This window comes from Excalfactoria chinensis, chromosome 13 (genome assembly GCF_039878825.1).
Source record: "Excalfactoria chinensis isolate bCotChi1 chromosome 13, bCotChi1.hap2, whole genome shotgun sequence".
NCBI lineage: Eukaryota > Metazoa > Chordata > Aves > Galliformes > Phasianidae > Excalfactoria > Excalfactoria chinensis.
The window spans coordinates 553,817-571,436 of NC_092837.1; the positions used below are offsets into that span (position 1 = coordinate 553,817).

General features: G+C 54.5%; 2 protein-coding genes across 5 annotated transcripts in view; both read right to left on the bottom strand.

Moving 5' to 3' along the window:
- Positions 1 to 6,504, bottom strand: part of TCERG1 (transcription elongation regulator 1) — a 32,220-nt gene extending 25,716 nt beyond the window's left edge. For all 4 annotated transcript variants that reach the window (XM_072348436.1, XM_072348435.1, XM_072348434.1 and 1 more), the window contains exons 1-4: positions 6,349 to 6,504; positions 5,463 to 5,688; positions 1,790 to 1,942; positions 1,314 to 1,548 (exon numbers count right to left, since the gene is read on the bottom strand). In XM_072348436.1, the coding sequence (XP_072204537.1) occupies positions 1,314 to 1,548; positions 1,790 to 1,942; positions 5,463 to 5,688; positions 6,349 to 6,434 (700 nt within the window). In that variant the 5' untranslated portion in view covers positions 6,435 to 6,504. The remainder of the gene's footprint in view (positions 1 to 1,313; positions 1,549 to 1,789; positions 1,943 to 5,462; positions 5,689 to 6,348) is intronic.
- Positions 6,505 to 15,679: 9,175 nt separating this feature from the next.
- POU4F3 (POU class 4 homeobox 3) lies at positions 15,680 to 16,941 on the bottom strand. Its single transcript, XM_072348408.1, has 2 exons — positions 16,822 to 16,941; positions 15,680 to 16,540 (listed from the first exon to the last, which is right to left on the bottom strand). The coding sequence occupies exons 1-2, from the start codon at positions 16,939 to 16,941 to the stop codon at positions 15,680 to 15,682; spliced, it is 981 nt and encodes a 326-aa protein (XP_072204509.1).
- Positions 16,942 to 17,620: the final 679 nt, after the last annotated feature.

The following is a 17,620-nucleotide window of genomic DNA, read 5'->3' on the forward strand; positions in this document are numbered from 1 at the left end:
TATCAAAGCTCTAAAAAGTTTCAAGCAAAGCAAAGCTCCTTCAATGACCTCCTTCCAGGACTAACAAAGCATACCCTTGGGGTTACCCAAACGCGACTTCCTTCCAAACAAAGATACAAGAAGTTTGGGTTAAAAAAATTAAGCTTGACATGTTCCTCCTGCAACAGCATAAAGCTCAAATATTTCAGTGGGGCACATCTGCATGCTACAGCTGGAATTCAGACAGCTCAGCAATTACTCACCTTCTGCAGATGCTTTTGCCTGGCCTTCTGTACATGTTTTTGCCAGCACAGTTACAACAATTAAGGGCTATCAAACAACAGGCTTCCAGAGCAGCAGAGATGCTGTGCTTTCAGTATCCTGCACACAGGCATAATACTAACCAAAGCATTTGTTAATTAGCATGCCTTGCTTTGTCCACACTCGGTGATTTTACTCAATTGCTTGCTGGTGACATATTCATGCAGATAGATTTGAGTACCTAAGATAAGGATCTGCATCAGTGTTCTGCACTGGAGGCATTTGCGAGCATATACGTGTCAAAGTATATTATAAACTATTGTTTGATGTAGTTGCTACATATAAACACTCATTATGTCCATGTTGCATAAATGAAGACCCCTAAACTATTGGGGCTTCTCAGTAAGAAAAACCTTAAAATCAAAGACTTAACCATGTAATCAGCAGTAATTTTCAAAAGTCATCAGTGAATAACAATGGGCTAAGGACTTTCTTTTTCCGTTTTTGTGCAACTCCAGCAAATGGGAACTTAGGATGCTCAATCAGAAAGCTACTAGTGATAAAAATAAGACATCAGAAGCAGCTCTATTCTGCAGTCAACCAATTCCACGTAGCCCAGAAACAGCACTGAAAGATTTCCTCTTAAAGCAACAAATGCAGTTCTGGAAACAGAGGAAATTGGTACAATTGTAATTCCTACATCAAATTATTTTTTTTTTTTGTGAGATACTTTTAAAAATCAATCAAAAGGAAATGAATGCATAATAGCTTTCATGTGATGTGATAACAGCAGGGGGAAAAACAAGCAAACACAAAGACCTAAAGAAAAAGAGTTTCAAACTGACTGAGAGATTTACCTATCCCAGCACAGCACTACTTTAACTCTTCCAAATCATAAATAAATAAATAAATAAACAAACCCCATGCAGTGTTCCTATGGATTAAATATTGCACATCGAACACATTCCACTTGATGTGGAAATTGCTTCCTGCTGGATACTAAGCTTTTGCTGCAGCAGTTCCCCATAGCAGCACCCCAACACTGCAAAGCTGAGAAGTCCTCAGGTACTCACTGGAATTTGTCTGTGAAACCGATGTGGCCGTGGTTGTGGTAGAGGTTGTGGAAGACTGAGTGCTCGAGGAGGTTGATGGCGACGCAGCTGCTGCGGCACTGCTGGTTGTTGGTGTGGAGGCACCGACCTGGGCCTGGGCTGCCAGCATTGGTGTCAGCTCCGACTGCTGGATGACTTTCACCCCATCTGGCTTAGTCCATGCTGACTCACGCGTCCGTGCGTTGTAGAAATAGACCTAAGAGTTAAGGATGTCACTATCAAACAGGTGCTTATCTGAAAGGGGAGAGTTTATCAGTGCTGTAGCTACTCCTGCTCCAAGAACAATTAAGTGATTTTAATAAGAGAATCAATAGAATTATACAGGATTTTACCATGCAACCTTTTTTAAAAATACCTGGAGTGTGCGCCTGTAGGACTGTACGAGGCAACATAGCAGCAAACACCCATTACTCTGCTGTCTCTGGTGACCATCTCACCTTGCCATCCGGAGTTTTGTTTTCTACCCATATCTCCTCAGCTGGGGGCATTGCTGGTGTCCCAGGGGCACTGACAGGTGGCATTCCCGGAGGGAACATCATTCCAGGAGGTGGTGGCATGCTGCCCATGGGAGGAGGCATAAACGGTGGTCTCTGAAGGCAAATAATAGTAATAATGTCATACCACGTTCAAACTGGACTTGCATCTATTAAAGCATCAACACTCATTACAGCTATGCTAAGGTTAACTGCACATCTTGAGAGCTTTAACAAACCAACCTTAGCTCAGAGAACTCCCCAACAAACCACCACCTGTTGCAGAACAGCAAAGGGAAGGACTTCACAACTGAGACGTTACTGTAAATGCAGAGCAGCAGAAAAGAGAGGTATGAAAATGAGCGGGGTGAGGGAAAACTAGTCGGATAAAGGAGAAAAAAAAAAAATGCTAGAACTGTTCCTGAGTAACCGCCCCTCAGACACCTCACACTGTGAAGCAAAATGATTTCTTGCATTACCACTGCACAGTTACACAATGATTCTCCCAGTGAATAATTATTAAAAGATTAAAATCATAAGCAAGCATCCCATTCCTTAGCACAGTAGATTTTATTACAATCCACTATCCATCTTAATCATCCATTAACTAGGACTCCAGCTAATGCTAATTAATATATACATATCAAAGTATATTTTCACTATGACATGATCAGAAGAAATCCAGAGCTGCCCTGCACGATCACTCTCACATGTAAAACTGAATGCCTGGTTTTTTAATTAAAGGTATATTCATTAATCTCACTTATTTACTTCTGTTGTGAAATTTCCTGTGTGTAACAAGCACAGCAAATACTTCCCCATAAAAGACGTCACTCAACAAAATCTATCCATTTCTTTAATTCATTCTGCATGCACCTAAACTGCCCCAGTTATCCATGTAACTCCAGTTTTAATTGAACTTATGATTCAAAAGATTTCCTCCTCACAAAAGAAACACTAAGGCAGTTCACTTCCAGCCCTACCCTCCCAACTGACAGGCTCCATATGGAAATACACACACGCAGCAGGATGGATAAAGGCTCTGGTGAAGCTGTGATGTTTCACTAACAGCAATTGGGTGGCTCAGTGGGATGAGCTGTGTAAGCCAACACCAAGCTGCATCCCTGCTCTGGGAATCCGAGTCCTACCCATGGTAATTTTCAGTGCACACCACACCATTGGTTTCTGTACACATTTGGCTTCTTTTGGAAGTTTTCCCGAGATAAGATCTCTGCTGCAAGAGATGCATTTTAAACTGCTTTTTAAACTCACGTACCAACTCCGATTTTTGTTCAGTACCATTGTAAAGGAAGTCAAAAGGCCACTGACGGAATTAAAAACTAACAAGAAAGCTATTAAGGTAACTTCCTTTCTTCACGACTTCTCTGCAGCTCCTCCATCCAGCTATTAGATGGCCTCTCTCTTTACTACCCTACAAACTGTAAGAAGAACCACAGTAGCCCACTTCTAGTTTGCTGCTACTGCTTCTTGAAAAAAAAGGAGTTGAGTTGTTCGAGGGCAGCACTGGGAACAGAGGAGAGGATCCCAGTGTGCAGCCAGGGGATCCAGAAAAGAGCTCAGCTCCACACTAAGCACATCAGCTTTAGAATCATGTGCAAAACAGAGCATGGTGCTGACAGCATAAAGAAATATAGACAAGCTTGTTGTGTGAATTTCACATATGGCAACGAACTATAGAAGGCGTTTAGTGCATGGTATGATGGAATAGCCCAAATGTAACAGCTGAGAGCAAAAGCACATTCAGAATATAAATCAAACACACAAAACAATGACATGTCAGGACTCTGGGCTACAAATTCACTGGCTGATTCTTGAAATGTTACAGACAGCAGAAAGCATGGTCCTGTGCTTCCTTCCCAGATCCACTGCACACTCCGACCTTCATTTCTTTCAGAGCTCTCCAGTCAGTGAATGGGTGCATGAACACCATACCAGTGGGAAAACAGGACCACAAAGCACCAAGAGAAAAGTGTGGTATGTGGAAATAGTCTTAAACTGAGCAAATCATCCAAGACCAAGAACAAGGTCCTGGTACCAGATGAAGAGAACAGAAAAAACAACTTTCCACTAGGTGAGTGGAGGCTGCTGACATCCCACAAAGTTACTGTTTCCATCTTCAACTCCACAGGTCTTTTCAACTGAGAATGTTTCACTGAAAAGCTACTTCACACCGCCAAGTTCTAACACTATGCTTTACATCCAAGGGAAAAAAAATGCCTGCTATGGAAAATACGCTTTTTTCTAAAGATCTCATGCTCAAGGTGATGACAGCATACAAGATGAGGCTGCAGTCTGATGTTGGTTTATTTCACGTGAGGTCAAAATTAAGTCTTTGCTCCTGCACCAGTGGCTTCTTTGCTTCCTTTCCTGTTGCTCCACCGTTTGTATGAACTATATGCAGAGCCATACACTCCCGTGCATTGGGAGTGATGTGAAAAGGAGCTTCCATAGCTCACAGGCAAAGCAAGACCAAAAATACCATAAAATAACCCATGTTACCACGTTTTCTTTCCTTCTTGTCCACATCCCTACTCTTTCAAATAAATTTCACAGCACAGAAGTGTTCGGTATCCCATTATAAAGAGTGGATTAAAACCATTATTTAAACATCACACAGTATTATGCCTACAACCCCGCATGGTAGTCACACCATCCTGACACCCCTACGTTGCTACTGCAACAAAACTTCCCAAAGATGTTGTACCTTTCAAACTGCCCAAGTATCTGCAAAGGAAACAGAAGTACTTAAACATACACGGCCATACAAGGTGAGCAGAGATTCACCTGACTTGAGCCTAACAGGCTCACAATATGCTGAACAAGTCCTGCAGATGCCAGGAACACTCAAAGTTAAAAAAAGAACAAAAACTACACCAAGCACCAAATGTACTGTGAGGTAAAGAATTTCTCCCTCAGACATCAGTAAGATTGCTATGTGCTGCTGATTTGGTCTAACCTTGTGCCTACTCTCAGGTTCTTTCAGATGTTTGCTCAATGTTTGTCCACTGACAATTTCTGGTGCATCACCAGACGCATGTTACGCATGTAACCTTTTGAATACAGCATTGAAACAAAACATACTCAATCACCGATTATAGATCTGCTTATCAGAATTACTGCTTGCCTATCTGATCAGTCACTTGGCAATCAGAACTAACAGCAAACTTCCATAGCAATTGCTGCTATGATTCATGCTGGAACTCAGGTAGAATTCAGCTCACTGTAGCACAGTACCTTCTGCTCATCTGTGCTCATTCACCATTGCTCAGTAAGCAGTCACAGCACACCAGAACACCCCAGAAGGCCAGTACAAACTTCAGGTGTGTGTTCTTCCAAGCACAAAGGGCTATGCAAATCTAACTGCTGCATTCTGCATGGCCACGAGGCACTAAAATGCAGTTGGGTTTTGGTTAATGCTGGCGGTGAACTCACCCTGCATAAACCATTAACACAGAATTGCTGTAAGGAGTTGAACACAGGGCTCTTCATACTGCTACGCATCAACCTGAGTTCCATAATACCACGCAGAAACTGTGTGCCATCCCAGCTGCCTTCCTCACCCACCTCAATGCTCTCGTCTTCCTGTTCCCACACACAAAGGGCTGCCCGTGCATACCTGCAGGTGCGGGGGTCCCATCGGCGGAGGGATCCCTCCTGGAGGCGGCATCGGAGGCATGTTGGGGTCGAAGGGAGGGCGCCCGAAGGGGGGCCGCGGCGGCGGCGGGGGGCCCCGCATCATCCCGAAGGGCGGCGGAGGCCGCATCAGCGGAGGGGGGCCGCGCATCACCGCGTTCGGGGGCGGCGCCGGGCCGCGGAACCGCAGCGCCTGCTGCTGGGCCATCCTGCGGGAGGGCGAGAGAAACCGAACTCGCTATCGATCACTGCTGAGCTACAGGAAAATCAGTGCTTGTTAAAAATAAAAAGAACAAAAACACCTAACAAAACTCAATGGGATGAAGAAAAACTGCAAACCTTAATTACATGTGCATGTGGAAAGAAAAACTACGCTAACAGCTTCGGGAGGTGCTTCACGCACTCAAAAGACGTCACTTATTAACTTCGACGCACAGAAACAACCGCCCTGGAGCGGGAAGCGCCCCCGCCGCCCCGCAAGGCCCAGCGACCCGCACCGCCCCCCGCCGCCCCGCAAGGCCCGAACCGCGCACACGTGCGGGGAGCGCCGCTCCGAGAGCGTAATTCCGCCCCGCTCCGCGCCCGCACGAGGGGAGCGGAGAGCAGCAGAGCGGCACAGCGCCGGGCCCGGCAGGAGAGCCCGCGTCCCGCTCCGCACCGGCACTCCGCATCCAGTCACGAAGGCCCGGCCCGGCCCGGCGGCCCCGCGCGGCGCGGACAAAAGGCGGCAGACGGGGCGGAAGGGGAGCGGAGTCCGCGGCCCGGCCTCTCTAAGCCGCCGCAGGCCGCGCCGGGCCGCGCCGCGGTTAGGCCGCAGGGGGGCCGGTCGCGGCCGCAGCGCTCGGTCGGGGCCCCGCGCCGCGCGGTACCTGAGCTCGCCGCCGAACCGCTCCGCCGCCGCCTCCCCCTCACCACCACCAGCCCCCGCGCCGCCGCCGCCGCCCCGTTCCGCCATCGCCACCTCGCAGCGCCGCCGAGCCGCTGCCGCCCCGGCCAGGCCCCGCCGCTCCCCATTGGTCGCCGCCCACGCCCGTCAGCGCTAGCGGGGGCGGGACCGCCTCGCGATTGGTCGCTATGCCCGCCGACTTTGAATGGGGGAAGCCAGGCGCGCCGGGATTGGCCGCCGGGGGCCGTCCCGCGCCGCTCGCGAAGAGGTCACGTGAGGCGTGACCCAGGAGAAGACAGGAAATGACGTCACATCCGCCGGAGCAGGCCGTAGAAAAAAAAAAAGCGACGGGAACCTCTTCCAATCAGAGGGCAGAGCTCATGGAACACGGGCACCAATCGGAGCGCGCAGGCAGCCGCGATCTCCCAATCACAGAAGGCGAAACAGCGCCCACCGAGCAGGCACGGATTGACACCGCCTCCCGGGGGCGCTCTGTGTCCGCGGGGTGCGCTGACAGCGGGCAGACGCGGCTACGGCACAGCGGCAGCGCCCGGCGCTCGGTGCAGCGCAGTGCCCGCGTCCCGCTGGAGTCACGGGGCGGTGCGGGAATGATCCGCAGCTCCGCGGCTCAGCTCCGACCGGTTCGGTGGCGTTTGTGTGGCCCCGAGTGCTCGGATAGCTGAACGGGCTGTGTGTGCAGGTACCGGAGCTCCGGTGTGACACTGATGTTCCATTTGAGATCCAAGAGGTTATAAAACGCTCTGCCGAAAAGCCGCTGCCCAGTTGCACGTTCCAGAAGCGAGAAGCACCTTGAGAGCGCCAGGAGGCAGATCGCAGCGCTGCTCCGGGCACAGCGCAGCCTCCCCGGGTCACTAATCGCAACCAGCTGTGGTTCTGCCGTCCCATTTTTCCCCGTTCTTTGTGTCACCAAAATAAATAAATAAATGAAACAAAATCGCGTCTTTTCTTAAATACTAACTGAAAATACTGAGGGACTTTTTGATGGGGCTGCGCTGAAGAGACTCGCTGGATACTTTGATTTTGCATCCCGGTTTCTTTATTCACGAGTTCTGCTTACAGTCGCTGTGGCCGTGAGAGCAGCTGACAGCTGTGTGTGGTTGGGGCTCCCTGCCGGCACAGCCCCGCTGCCTTCAGGAGCTGCAGCACGGAGCTGTGCGTGCCGTGAGATGAGAGCTGTCTGTGCTGCTCTGCGGGGACGGAACGCACTCAGCATCCCCACCTCGTGCCCCAACAGGAACGCTGTGAGTGCTCAGAGCTTTGTGACAGCAGGAGATTAAAACAATTTTTGGACACGATTGCTTAGATCCTCCCCAACCAGCGGGGCTGTCTGTCTGCCACTAGCGTCTTTCATCCTCTTTTTTCATCTGCTTGTTTCAGGATTGTCTCAATAATTCATTAATTACGGGCTGGCAGAGAAGAGCATCTGCAAGGCCCCCTTCTCGTGTTCAGCAGAGATCTGGCCCCGTTCCACAGCCCCGCAGCACACCCCCTCCCTCACTGCGCAGGTTTGTTGTCTCAAGAAAGCACCAGTCAGTAATTCTGAGACTGCAGCTGTTTCAAGAGCAATTAATGGTGAGATGTAATGTGGAAGTCACCGTGATGACTTTGGTGTCAGCATGGTGTGGCTTTTGGAAATGGTACCGTCTATTGCATTTTAAATACCCGGCTTTAAACTTTACCCAGGATTTAGTTGAAATCTAGATTCTTATTCCACAAGTTGCTGTGGGGGAGGAGGGGCGGGGCACTAATTGACAGCTGAGAGGACTCTGGGAATGTAGACAAAATGGGAGCAGTGGGATGCAGCCACCAGCAGGGCCAAGCTGCTCGTGTAATGCACACCATGGGCAGAAATCCTCAGGGCTGTGCACACATCTTGGGTTTGCTCCTCAGGGGAGCATGGCTTCAGCAAGCACTTGGCCTTGGAGTTGGATCCGTTCAGGGAGAGCCCAGCGCTGTACTAGCTCCAGTGACTCCAGACCTGCAGGGCAGTAAGCAGAGATGTGACAGTGCAAATGTAATGTCTCCAAGGCAAGAGGAGCATTCAGAGAACTTCTGTAAAACCTGCAGCCAGGGCGGCAGCAGCAGCCTGGTGCTCATCCCCACTGCTCCTCCCTGCTGCACCCATGGCCCTGCAGCTCCAGGAGCTCAGCAGCAGTTGGTTCTGCTCCAAGCACCACAGCACAGAGCTGCTGCCGTGGGGCCATTGGGAAGGGAACCCTTTCTTGTAGAGGTTTTTAAAGGTTCCACCTTTCCAAGCGCTCAGGTTGCTGTAATTTTTAAAGGAGTATTTTTGAAGTGGTCCCACATCACTTCCAGACACACAGAAAGGATGCTCAGAGTTCCATGCTGTGTGTGCTCCCTTCCAAATCTGACCAAATTCTCAAGTTCCTTCAGGTATGTCAGGTGGCCTTTTCCTCCCTGCTCACAGTGATGTGACATATGCTGACCCCAGTGCTGTGCCAGGCACCCCCATGTGCTGCCCCAACCCCACAACATCCAGCAGCTCCGCCACAGGCTCGGAGGTGCTGACATGCTGTCAGCTGGGACAGCTTTCCATTTTAATTCTTTTCCATTTTTATTTCAGATTTCAGGCTGAAGTGTGATGCTGAATTAAAAATCTTGCCCTGGGCTGTCTGCAGGGCCTGCAGGCTACTGCTGTGCCAGCATCTGCCAAGGAGACCCAGGGGTGCCATGTCGGAGGGCCAAAGCCCTGGGCAGTGGGGAGGCCCAGTTGGAGGGGGCAGGCAGCACTCCTGGCATTCGCATGCCTGAAGTCCCCATTCCCAGTGTCTCCATTTCCTGCCCTCCCTCACCCCCTGTGCTGCACAGCAGGACTGTGGGCTCAGTGTAGGCAAGGTCTGCACAGGGGCAGCTCAGCCTGGTACAGACTCCCAGCTGCCAGCATTCCCATAATAAACAGTGCAGCAAACAGCAACACTGAACATCCATGCTGGGAATACTCTAATGATGCTGGTCTCTGCACCACAGCCCCAGCACAGCAACCTGGAGGGCTCAGGAGGCAGATTTGAGGGCTGACACCCAGTGACAGCCAGCCCCTGCCCTGTGTACAGCACATGCCCCTCACATCCCTCCAGCTGCTGTGAGCACTGTGCTCCACCTTGGGGCAGGGCTTGTGGTGGTTGGGGGGAGGCACCTGTGTGGGAGCACGTGGAGGCAGATGGCTCTGGGTGCTGTTAAACTTTAATGAGGTGTGTCCCTGCATGCCACATCCACTGCCACATAGCACAGTGCACGCAGTCCCTGGGCGTGGAGCAACTTGTTCTGGCCTCTTTCTTTACCTGTGGTTCCATGAAGAAAATCCAGCTTTCTTTCAGCACAAGGTGCTGAGGTGCTTTCATGAGAGAACAGAAATCCAGATGCATCAGCTGCTTTGCAATTAGAAAATACTCAGTCTGTCCTTCCCTCCACTCTGATGCAGCACCCATCCCTCTGTCCCCAACAAGATGCTCCTCCCCTGGCACCCCGCCTGCACCCCCTGGTCACGCTGCTCTGGGCCACGCCTGGTGCTGCTGAGGAGAAGGGACTGTGGCACTTGGTCATGGTGAGGCTGCAGAGTTGGGACAGGTTGGGGAGTGCCCTCCAGCAGTGAGAGCAGAGGGTCCTCAAACTGGTCTTGTTTGGAGGTCATGGAGTGAACACAGCCAACAAAACTGGGCCAGCTTTACTGCTGGTGGGCACAGCACGGCTCTGTACTGCAGCACCTTCACAGGGTGCCAGGCCCTGCAAATGCCCCCAAAGCCATGGGGGCCCCCTGAGCAGCACCCACCCATCACGGCAGCCTGGGATGTGGCAGGAAGGTGCAGCCTCCCAGGAACACTGAACTCTGTGGGAGTCCGGGGAACATCCCCTGCTTGAAGAGCAGCCTCATATCTGACACTAATGGAAAAAGACCATTAAAAAGCTTTATGATATTCTGTTCTCCTACTTCCAGTCCCTCTCTCCCTTCATTGCTGCTGGCATTTTATGAATTATTGATGCGTCGAGGTGCTCTGCTCCCCGGTCCCTGCACTGCCGCTCGTAGTGCCTGCGCTGCTTCTTCCCCGCGGTGGCTCCATGGGCCTGGGCTGCTCCCACAGCCACCAGCATTCGGTGCCCATCGGGTGCCCGGCGGCACAGCATGAGGCCCCGGGCCATGGGTTCCCCAGGGCAGGGCTGAGTGCAGAGCCCCGGGGGCAGCAGGAGGCACAGAGGAGCAGGCAGAGGATGAGGGGGCTGCCCAGCCCAGAACCCAGCAGGAGCGGCCTGGGGAGCAGAGGCACGGCCGGGCCCTGAGGGCAGAGCTGTTGCAGAGCTCCCTGGGCAGTGCCCCGACCTTCGGGGAGCTTTCAGCTGCCGGGCAGCACCGTACATTGCAGCAATGTGCTGCTCCGCCCGCGCTTCAGCTCTGCAGCAGAGTCCTGGGTAATGGCATCAGTGTTCAGTCCCAGGACGTGGGCTCTCACGGCCAATTGCCTCAGGTTTCAGCGGAGGGGGCTAATGCGTTTTCCATGTTGCTGTGTGTGCACGTGGCACATGGCCCATCACACACGTGGTGCTGCCGATCCGACCCGGCTCACTCACGTGTCCACTCACCTGGGCCTTCCTGCATCCCTGGTCAGCATGGCAGCGTCTGCGGGATGAAGGGGCTCCCGGCTGTGCCCCCGCACGGGAGCAGTGTGGGAGAACAGCCTGGGGCGGGGGCCGGTCCTGCAGAGTGCAGGGAGAACACAGCCGCCCCACAGCACAGGGAGTGAGTGGTCCTCCTTCCCCGGCAATAGACAGAAGTTGGCACACTTTCTTGGATGCTTTCGTGTGTTCTCACTGCGCTACTTAAGGGAGAATTGTTCTTTCTTTCTTTCTTTCTTAGGCAGAAAACTGCACTCATACTGTAATGTGGTAATGTTTGTAGACTAATCTGTTCTGGCATTTGGGGAAGAAAACAGATTCAGAAACAAGTGAGATATCAAACGTTAAATAGTGCCCCTGACTCGGATCCCCACACACTGTGCTCTGGCTGCAGGGCTGCAGGATGGCTGCTCGCCCCGCTGTCTGCACTGCAATCCCTGACTCCATGCTGCACTGCTGCTGCACACACACCCCGGGACAGCTCCATCCTGCAGCAGCCTCAACAGTTCGTCCGTTTGTCCCTGGGTTTGTCTTCCAGCCCTGATGTCCCTTCATGTGTTTTGCTGCGAGAATTTGGGTCTATTTGAGATGGCTGTGGGCAGCACGGTCCTACAGGTGGCTCTGAAAGAGGATTTTAAACACTGGAGATCAAGGGATGTTCTCTGCATGCCACAAATACTGCAGTTCTGTGCATGGCTCTGCTCACTTAGGAGAAGAAAAACCTAAGGTTTCCCTGCAAATCCACCTGCTTACACCTCTCACAGCCCTCACATGCTTGGTGCGCTCCAGCACAGCACAGGGTAGCTGTTCAGACACTCTTGTATCTGCTGCCACATTTACAGCCCAGAAACATTTAATGAGCCCTCACCAAAGCTCTGTCAGAAAGCACAGCAGCTCAGCAGAGCAGAGCCCTCTCCCACGCAGTGCTCCATTTTGAGGGCATCACTCCCTGGTCCCACCCCAGCTCCGCGCCCCCAACACTGCCCTGCACAGTGGGTGTGCAGGAGTTCCTTCCATGCACTGGGAGCTTATTTCCAGGGGCAGGCTGAGGGCATTCAGCTCATGCAGTGCTGTTCCAGGACAGCTAATCTTGGTTTATATAATGGTATTGCACATTTTTAATTCTCTTCAGATTTTAAAACAAAGATTTCATTTCATCTGCATGCCGTGTCTCCATTTAAAGTCTATTGAAGACATGGTGACACAAAGCTCCATATATATCATTCTGAATTTGTTTTAAGAAACAATGTCTAATTCATGTCTTGATGATGGAAGAATTTTGTTTCTAACATTTCCAAGCAAACTGCAAAGCACAACCACTGTCATTAAAGACAAATTTGCTTAATTGCCTTAAAACACTCTGCTCTGAAGATAACCAGCACAGCTGCACAGCTGGAATGACTCCTCCTGCACCTATGGGTGCAAAGCAATGTTCTGCTTTGAGCCCATGTGTTCCCGCAGAGCTTTGCTCAATGCCCACCTGAGGCTGACACTCAGCGTCTGCAGAGCAATGGAGAGGAATGCAAGGGTTGAGGTGGGATGATCTGCTTGGGTTGGAACTGGGTGGGATGAGAAACTGCATGCCCTGCAGGTGGGATGGAGGCCCTTGGGGTACCCTGCAGTGTCCCACAGCCCATCCTCCCCTCCTACTCCTCCCCTCCAGCCTCCAGCTCTGCTCTGTGCATCTGGGGGGTTCCCCCCACCTTCCACCTCTCCCTGGGATATCAGCTGTGCTTCTATTGATTTCCACCCCACATTTGTTTTTGCTATTCATTATTAATGGGATCGTTTTTCTATCCTTCGTGCATGAAGGCAAATTTTGTGTAAAAATCAATTGAGTGAGCACCGCCAATGGCTTGTTTGGTTTTCTTTGCTTTCATCTCTGGTGTGCAGTCCCCGGGAGACACAGAGCAGGATATTAAGGAACAAGGATGGGATGGAGAAAAAAAATAATAGATCAATTGTTAGTGGTTTGTGAACCTTACAAAGGGATTTGCCTACTGCTCTTTGTCTCACACGTGTCTCACAGAGCAGCTCTCTGCTGCCCGTCTCCCTTTGGTCACGTTTCTCTTTCTGCTTCCCAGTGCCATGGAAGGGGCTGCCCTTCCTCCACCGTAGCAAATCCCTCTTCCTGGGGGTGAGTCTGGCCATGATCCACCACGGGGCATAGTGCCACGCTACAACCCCTCCACTGTGAACCGGTCGCCAGTAGAACTCTCTCCTCAGTTCCTGTTGCAGCTCGAGCCCTGTGGCTGCATGGGAGGGGGTGGGCAGAGAGCAGCAGTGGGAGAGACGGGTGCTCTGCAGGGAGCGCTGCCACCAGAACTCCTTTTGGGTACTAGTTCCTCATCTCCCTTCCCTGCATTGCCCCTGGCATCGTTTCCCAGCTCCGGGGCACTGCCCCTCACACCAAGAGGAAAATACAAGCTGTTTTCCTGTGCTCCATGGCACCAAATGCCAGCTCTCAGCTACTCCTGCTGAAGTTGAAAGAATTCCTCCAGCTCTGGGGAGACAGGGTTTTGTGTCAGTGTATTCATCAGAAGCTCTGGCAACCAAACTCAAGGCATCAAGAACTGTTAAAGCAGTGTGTGCCGACCTCCAACCTGAGATCCTAAATGAAGCACTCAGGTCATTCAGGAGAATGAAACTGGGCAGAGGATCACCTCAGCCCTGGGCCATGAGGAGCTCCTCCCCATGCAGTTCTGTGTCCACGCAGAGGAACCAGGAGCAGAGGAGGATCAGGTGCTCGGGTCGTACTGCCAGCGCGGATGGAAGAGGAGCATGCAGAGCTCTGGTTTCCGGGACAGTAACTGTAGATTTCAGGGTCTAAAGTTCATTTAGGACTTATTTTACATCTTTAGGCCATTTTCTGGACCTGGCCCAAAAGGACAAATGTAAAACCGTCTTATAGCAGAGACAAACCCACATCAGTCATATATTAAAGCGGCAGGGACACCTTTGCCATCCAAGAGCAGCACGATCCCAATCCCCTTTCGGCGGTGGCGGGCGTGAGGATGCGTCCCCACTGCTGCAGGGTGGCGCAGAGCGGTGAGCTGAGCGCGGGCGGGGGGAGCAGAACGCAGCTGAGCGAGGTTAAAACGAGCTGTTGACGGTAACGGAGCTGAGTGAAGAGCACTTCAGAAGCGCTGGAATTCCCGTTCCGTGATGGAAGACAAACGGCGCGAGGCTGCCGTGTCCTTCTGCAGAAGTGATGACCGCTTTCAGTCCGGATACTCCTTTTCCGTGGGTTAAGGGCTCCTCGGCACTCCGATCCTTCTGTTTGAAAATTCCTTCGAATTCCGTGTATCACAAACAGTATTTTCGTTTTAACAGAAAGGCGGTGGCTGCTTCACTCCCCGTCGGCAGCTCCGGCTGTGGGACCGACCCCCGTAGCACCGGGCAGCCGCCCGAGCGAGCAGCAGGCAGAGCAGCAGGCAGAGCAGCGGGCTCAACCCCGGCTCCTCCCGGCCCGGCGGCCGCTTCCCGGGCGGGGCAGGCCAGGGCAGCGCTCGCCGGCCAGGGGCAGGGAAGGAAAGAGAAATGCCCCTACCCGCCTACCTGCTTTGATGGCGGAACGTCCCTTGAAGCTCGCAGCCCGGCAGCACCGCCTGCTTGCCGCAATGACGATCCGCCGAACCGCGAGCGGGCAGAGGGGAAGCTGCCGTCTGTATCGCCTCCTGCCCTTTTTATACAGCGGGAGGCAATTAATATTGCATCACCCTTATTTTAAATTTTCAGAACCCGCAATATAATGTAATGGCATAAGGGCATGTATTATTAAAGGACATTTGATTGGGGGAAAATCATTGGGGCTGATTGGAAAAACGCGGCGAGAGGAGCGCGCGGCTTCCCGAGAGCCGCAGCGAAAGGCGAAATTGTCGGATCCGCTCGTAGCGGGGGCGGCGGGCAGAACCGGCTGCGAGGTTCGGTGTTTGTCACTCACTGAAATGACAAAGCGAAATATTCAGAAGAGCCTCGCGCTTCGACCATTAATTTTTAATCGTTAAGGTGCTTCTGGGAATCATAAATAAAAGCCTTTTCCCCTTTTAAACAGCATTACAAATGAGCCCGCGGTGAATTTGTTTGGGAGACGTTTTTGTTCCACTCCAAGCGGAGGGGCCGGGGTCCTCGCCCGCCCGCCCCGGGTAGGGTGCCGGGGGCACAGCGGGGTCCGACGGGACAAAGCTTCGTCCCGGTGCCCAGGGGAAACGCCCCGGTGGACGATTTTCGTTGATTTGCGCTCGCAAATATTTTCCTCGGTCCTCCCAGCGCCGCCGGCTCGGAAACGAGAGAGGGAGCCAGAAACGACACGTTCCCTTCGGGTTGAAAAATAAAGCCTTTATTCCAGAGTCGAGGTGGGGAGCGGCGCTCCGTTCGGAGCGCAACGGGACGGGACGGGCGGGGAGCGCAACACGGCCCGGAGCTCCCGGCGCTGCGCCCGGGACGGCCCGCGGGCGGCTCTCCTCGCGGGACACAGTCCGGGAAACCGCGGGGACGCCGCAACCGGCCGCGAGGCCCGGGGGGTGTGAGGGCGGAGGGCGGCCTGCCCCGTTCCGGGGCTTCGGTGGGGCAGCGGCCTGGGGTTCGTCCCGCCCCGCCCCGTCCCGCCGAGCCCCGGGCGCGGCCCCGCCGTCGGTGGGTGGGGGTGCCGGCCGGCCGGGCCGCCGTCAGTGCACCGCGGAGTACTTCATGCGCTTCTGCTTCTGGCGCTGGTTGCAGAACCAGACGCGCACCACGTTCTTCTTGAGGTCGAGCTTCTCGGCGATGGCCGCGATCTTCTCGGACGACGGCCGCGGCTGCAGCGCGAAGTACGCCTCGAGGGAGCGCTTCTCGGGCGCGGCGATGGACGTGCGTTTGCGTTTGCGCTCCGCGCCCGCGAAGAGCTCCGGTTTGGCGGCGCGGTCGCGGTGCGCGGCCTCGGCCTCCTCCAGCCAGGCCTGCAGCACGGGCCGCAGCGCCGTCATGTTGTTGTGCGACAGCGTCAGCGACTCGAAGCGGCAGATGGTGCTCTGGCTGAGCGAGCCCACGCCCGGGATCTTCAGGTTGGCCAGGGCCGCCCCCACGTCGGCCTGGGTCACCCCCAGCTTGATGCGGCGCTGCTTGAAGCGCTCGGCGAACGCCTCCAGCTCGCGCGGGTCGGACTCCACGTCGGGCAGGCAGGGCGCGGCGGGCAGCGGCGGCGCGGGGCCCCCCGGCGGACCCACGGCCACGGGCAGGTGGCCCACGGCGCCCAGCGGGTGCGGCGGCAGCGGCGCGGGCACCGCCGGGGGGTCGGGCAGGGCCAGCGCTGGGGAGAGGTGCTCCAGCAGCTCGGCGTCCAACGTGGGGTGCGGCGGCGGCGCGGGCAGCGCGGGGTGCGGCAGCGCGGCGGGGGCGGCCGGGCCGCAGGGAACGCCGCTCATGGCGTGGTAGGTCGCGTCCGGCTTGAAGGGGTGGCTCTTGGCGTGGGAGACGATGTCGACGGCCGCCAGAGCCTCGGCTCGGGCCAGCAGGCTCTCATCAAAGCTTCCAAATATATTGCCCTGGAGCTGCGAGCAAGAATGCGCATAGTGCAGTCAGTGGGGAATACTGTCATCTCCGGATTAAAAACCTCGCCGAGCACAGAGATTCCTCCTCAAAGCTCAGGTCATAAAAATTAATATGAAGGCAGCGGCTTTGCTCGAAGAGACATGTGGATCAGAGACGGGAGAGGGGAGCGGGATGGGGGAGCGCGGAGACGCGAGATTGTTCTGCTGACATGAAAAAAACATTAAGAGAGCGCCTGTCAAAAACCGTGCCTTAAAGCGGTAATTACGCTCCAGCTACGTACCTGCGGGGCCGGGAGGCAAACCCTGCGCATCGCCTCCGCGCCGGCGTGCAGCCCGGAGTATTTGGGCTCCTGCAGGGCGGCGTGCATGGGGAAGGGCTGCTTGGCGTTCATGGCCATCATCTTCGCGCACCTCGCAGGTAGGCAGCCCCGGACATCGATTCAGGGTTGTCTCTGGCTCGCCGCCGTCAAAGTGAGCGATTGGCACTGACGGAGAGTCCCCCCGCCGCGCCCCCCCCCGCTCCCTCACTCATCTTACACCGCCGCCCGGAGCGGGCCCCGCGCACGCGTGTTGTGGGCAGGAGCGGAGGGCGCGGGGCCCCGCACCGGCTCGGGACGCGCCGTCGGGGCGGCTCAGTGGGGAGCGGTTGAGGATCGGTCCCGGCCGGGAGCAGAGGAGACCGAACTCTCCCCGTTCATAACTGCCGTCGGGGGAATGCCGAGACGGGCCGGCCGAGGGGCTGCGGCCGAGGGGCATCGCTTGGACCCTGCGGGACCTTCCCGCGACCGCGGGGAGAGGAGGGCCGGCAGTATTGCGTAACGGGAGGCAGGCCGAGCTCTGGCCGCGCGCAGCATCCTTCCGTGCGGACCCGGCGGCTCGGCTCGCTCCCGGCTGGGTGTGTCCGGGTACGGGCGGCCGCCCGCACACCGCAGTCACTTCTGCGGAGCGCACAGCACTCTGCCCCCCGCCCCGTCCCCGCTGCGTCTCGCTCGCTTTGTACACAAACCACACAAGACGCGGTACTTCAAAGGCGAAACGTCTCTGCTGTTCCCGTGCGGCTGACACGAGCCCCACAACGTT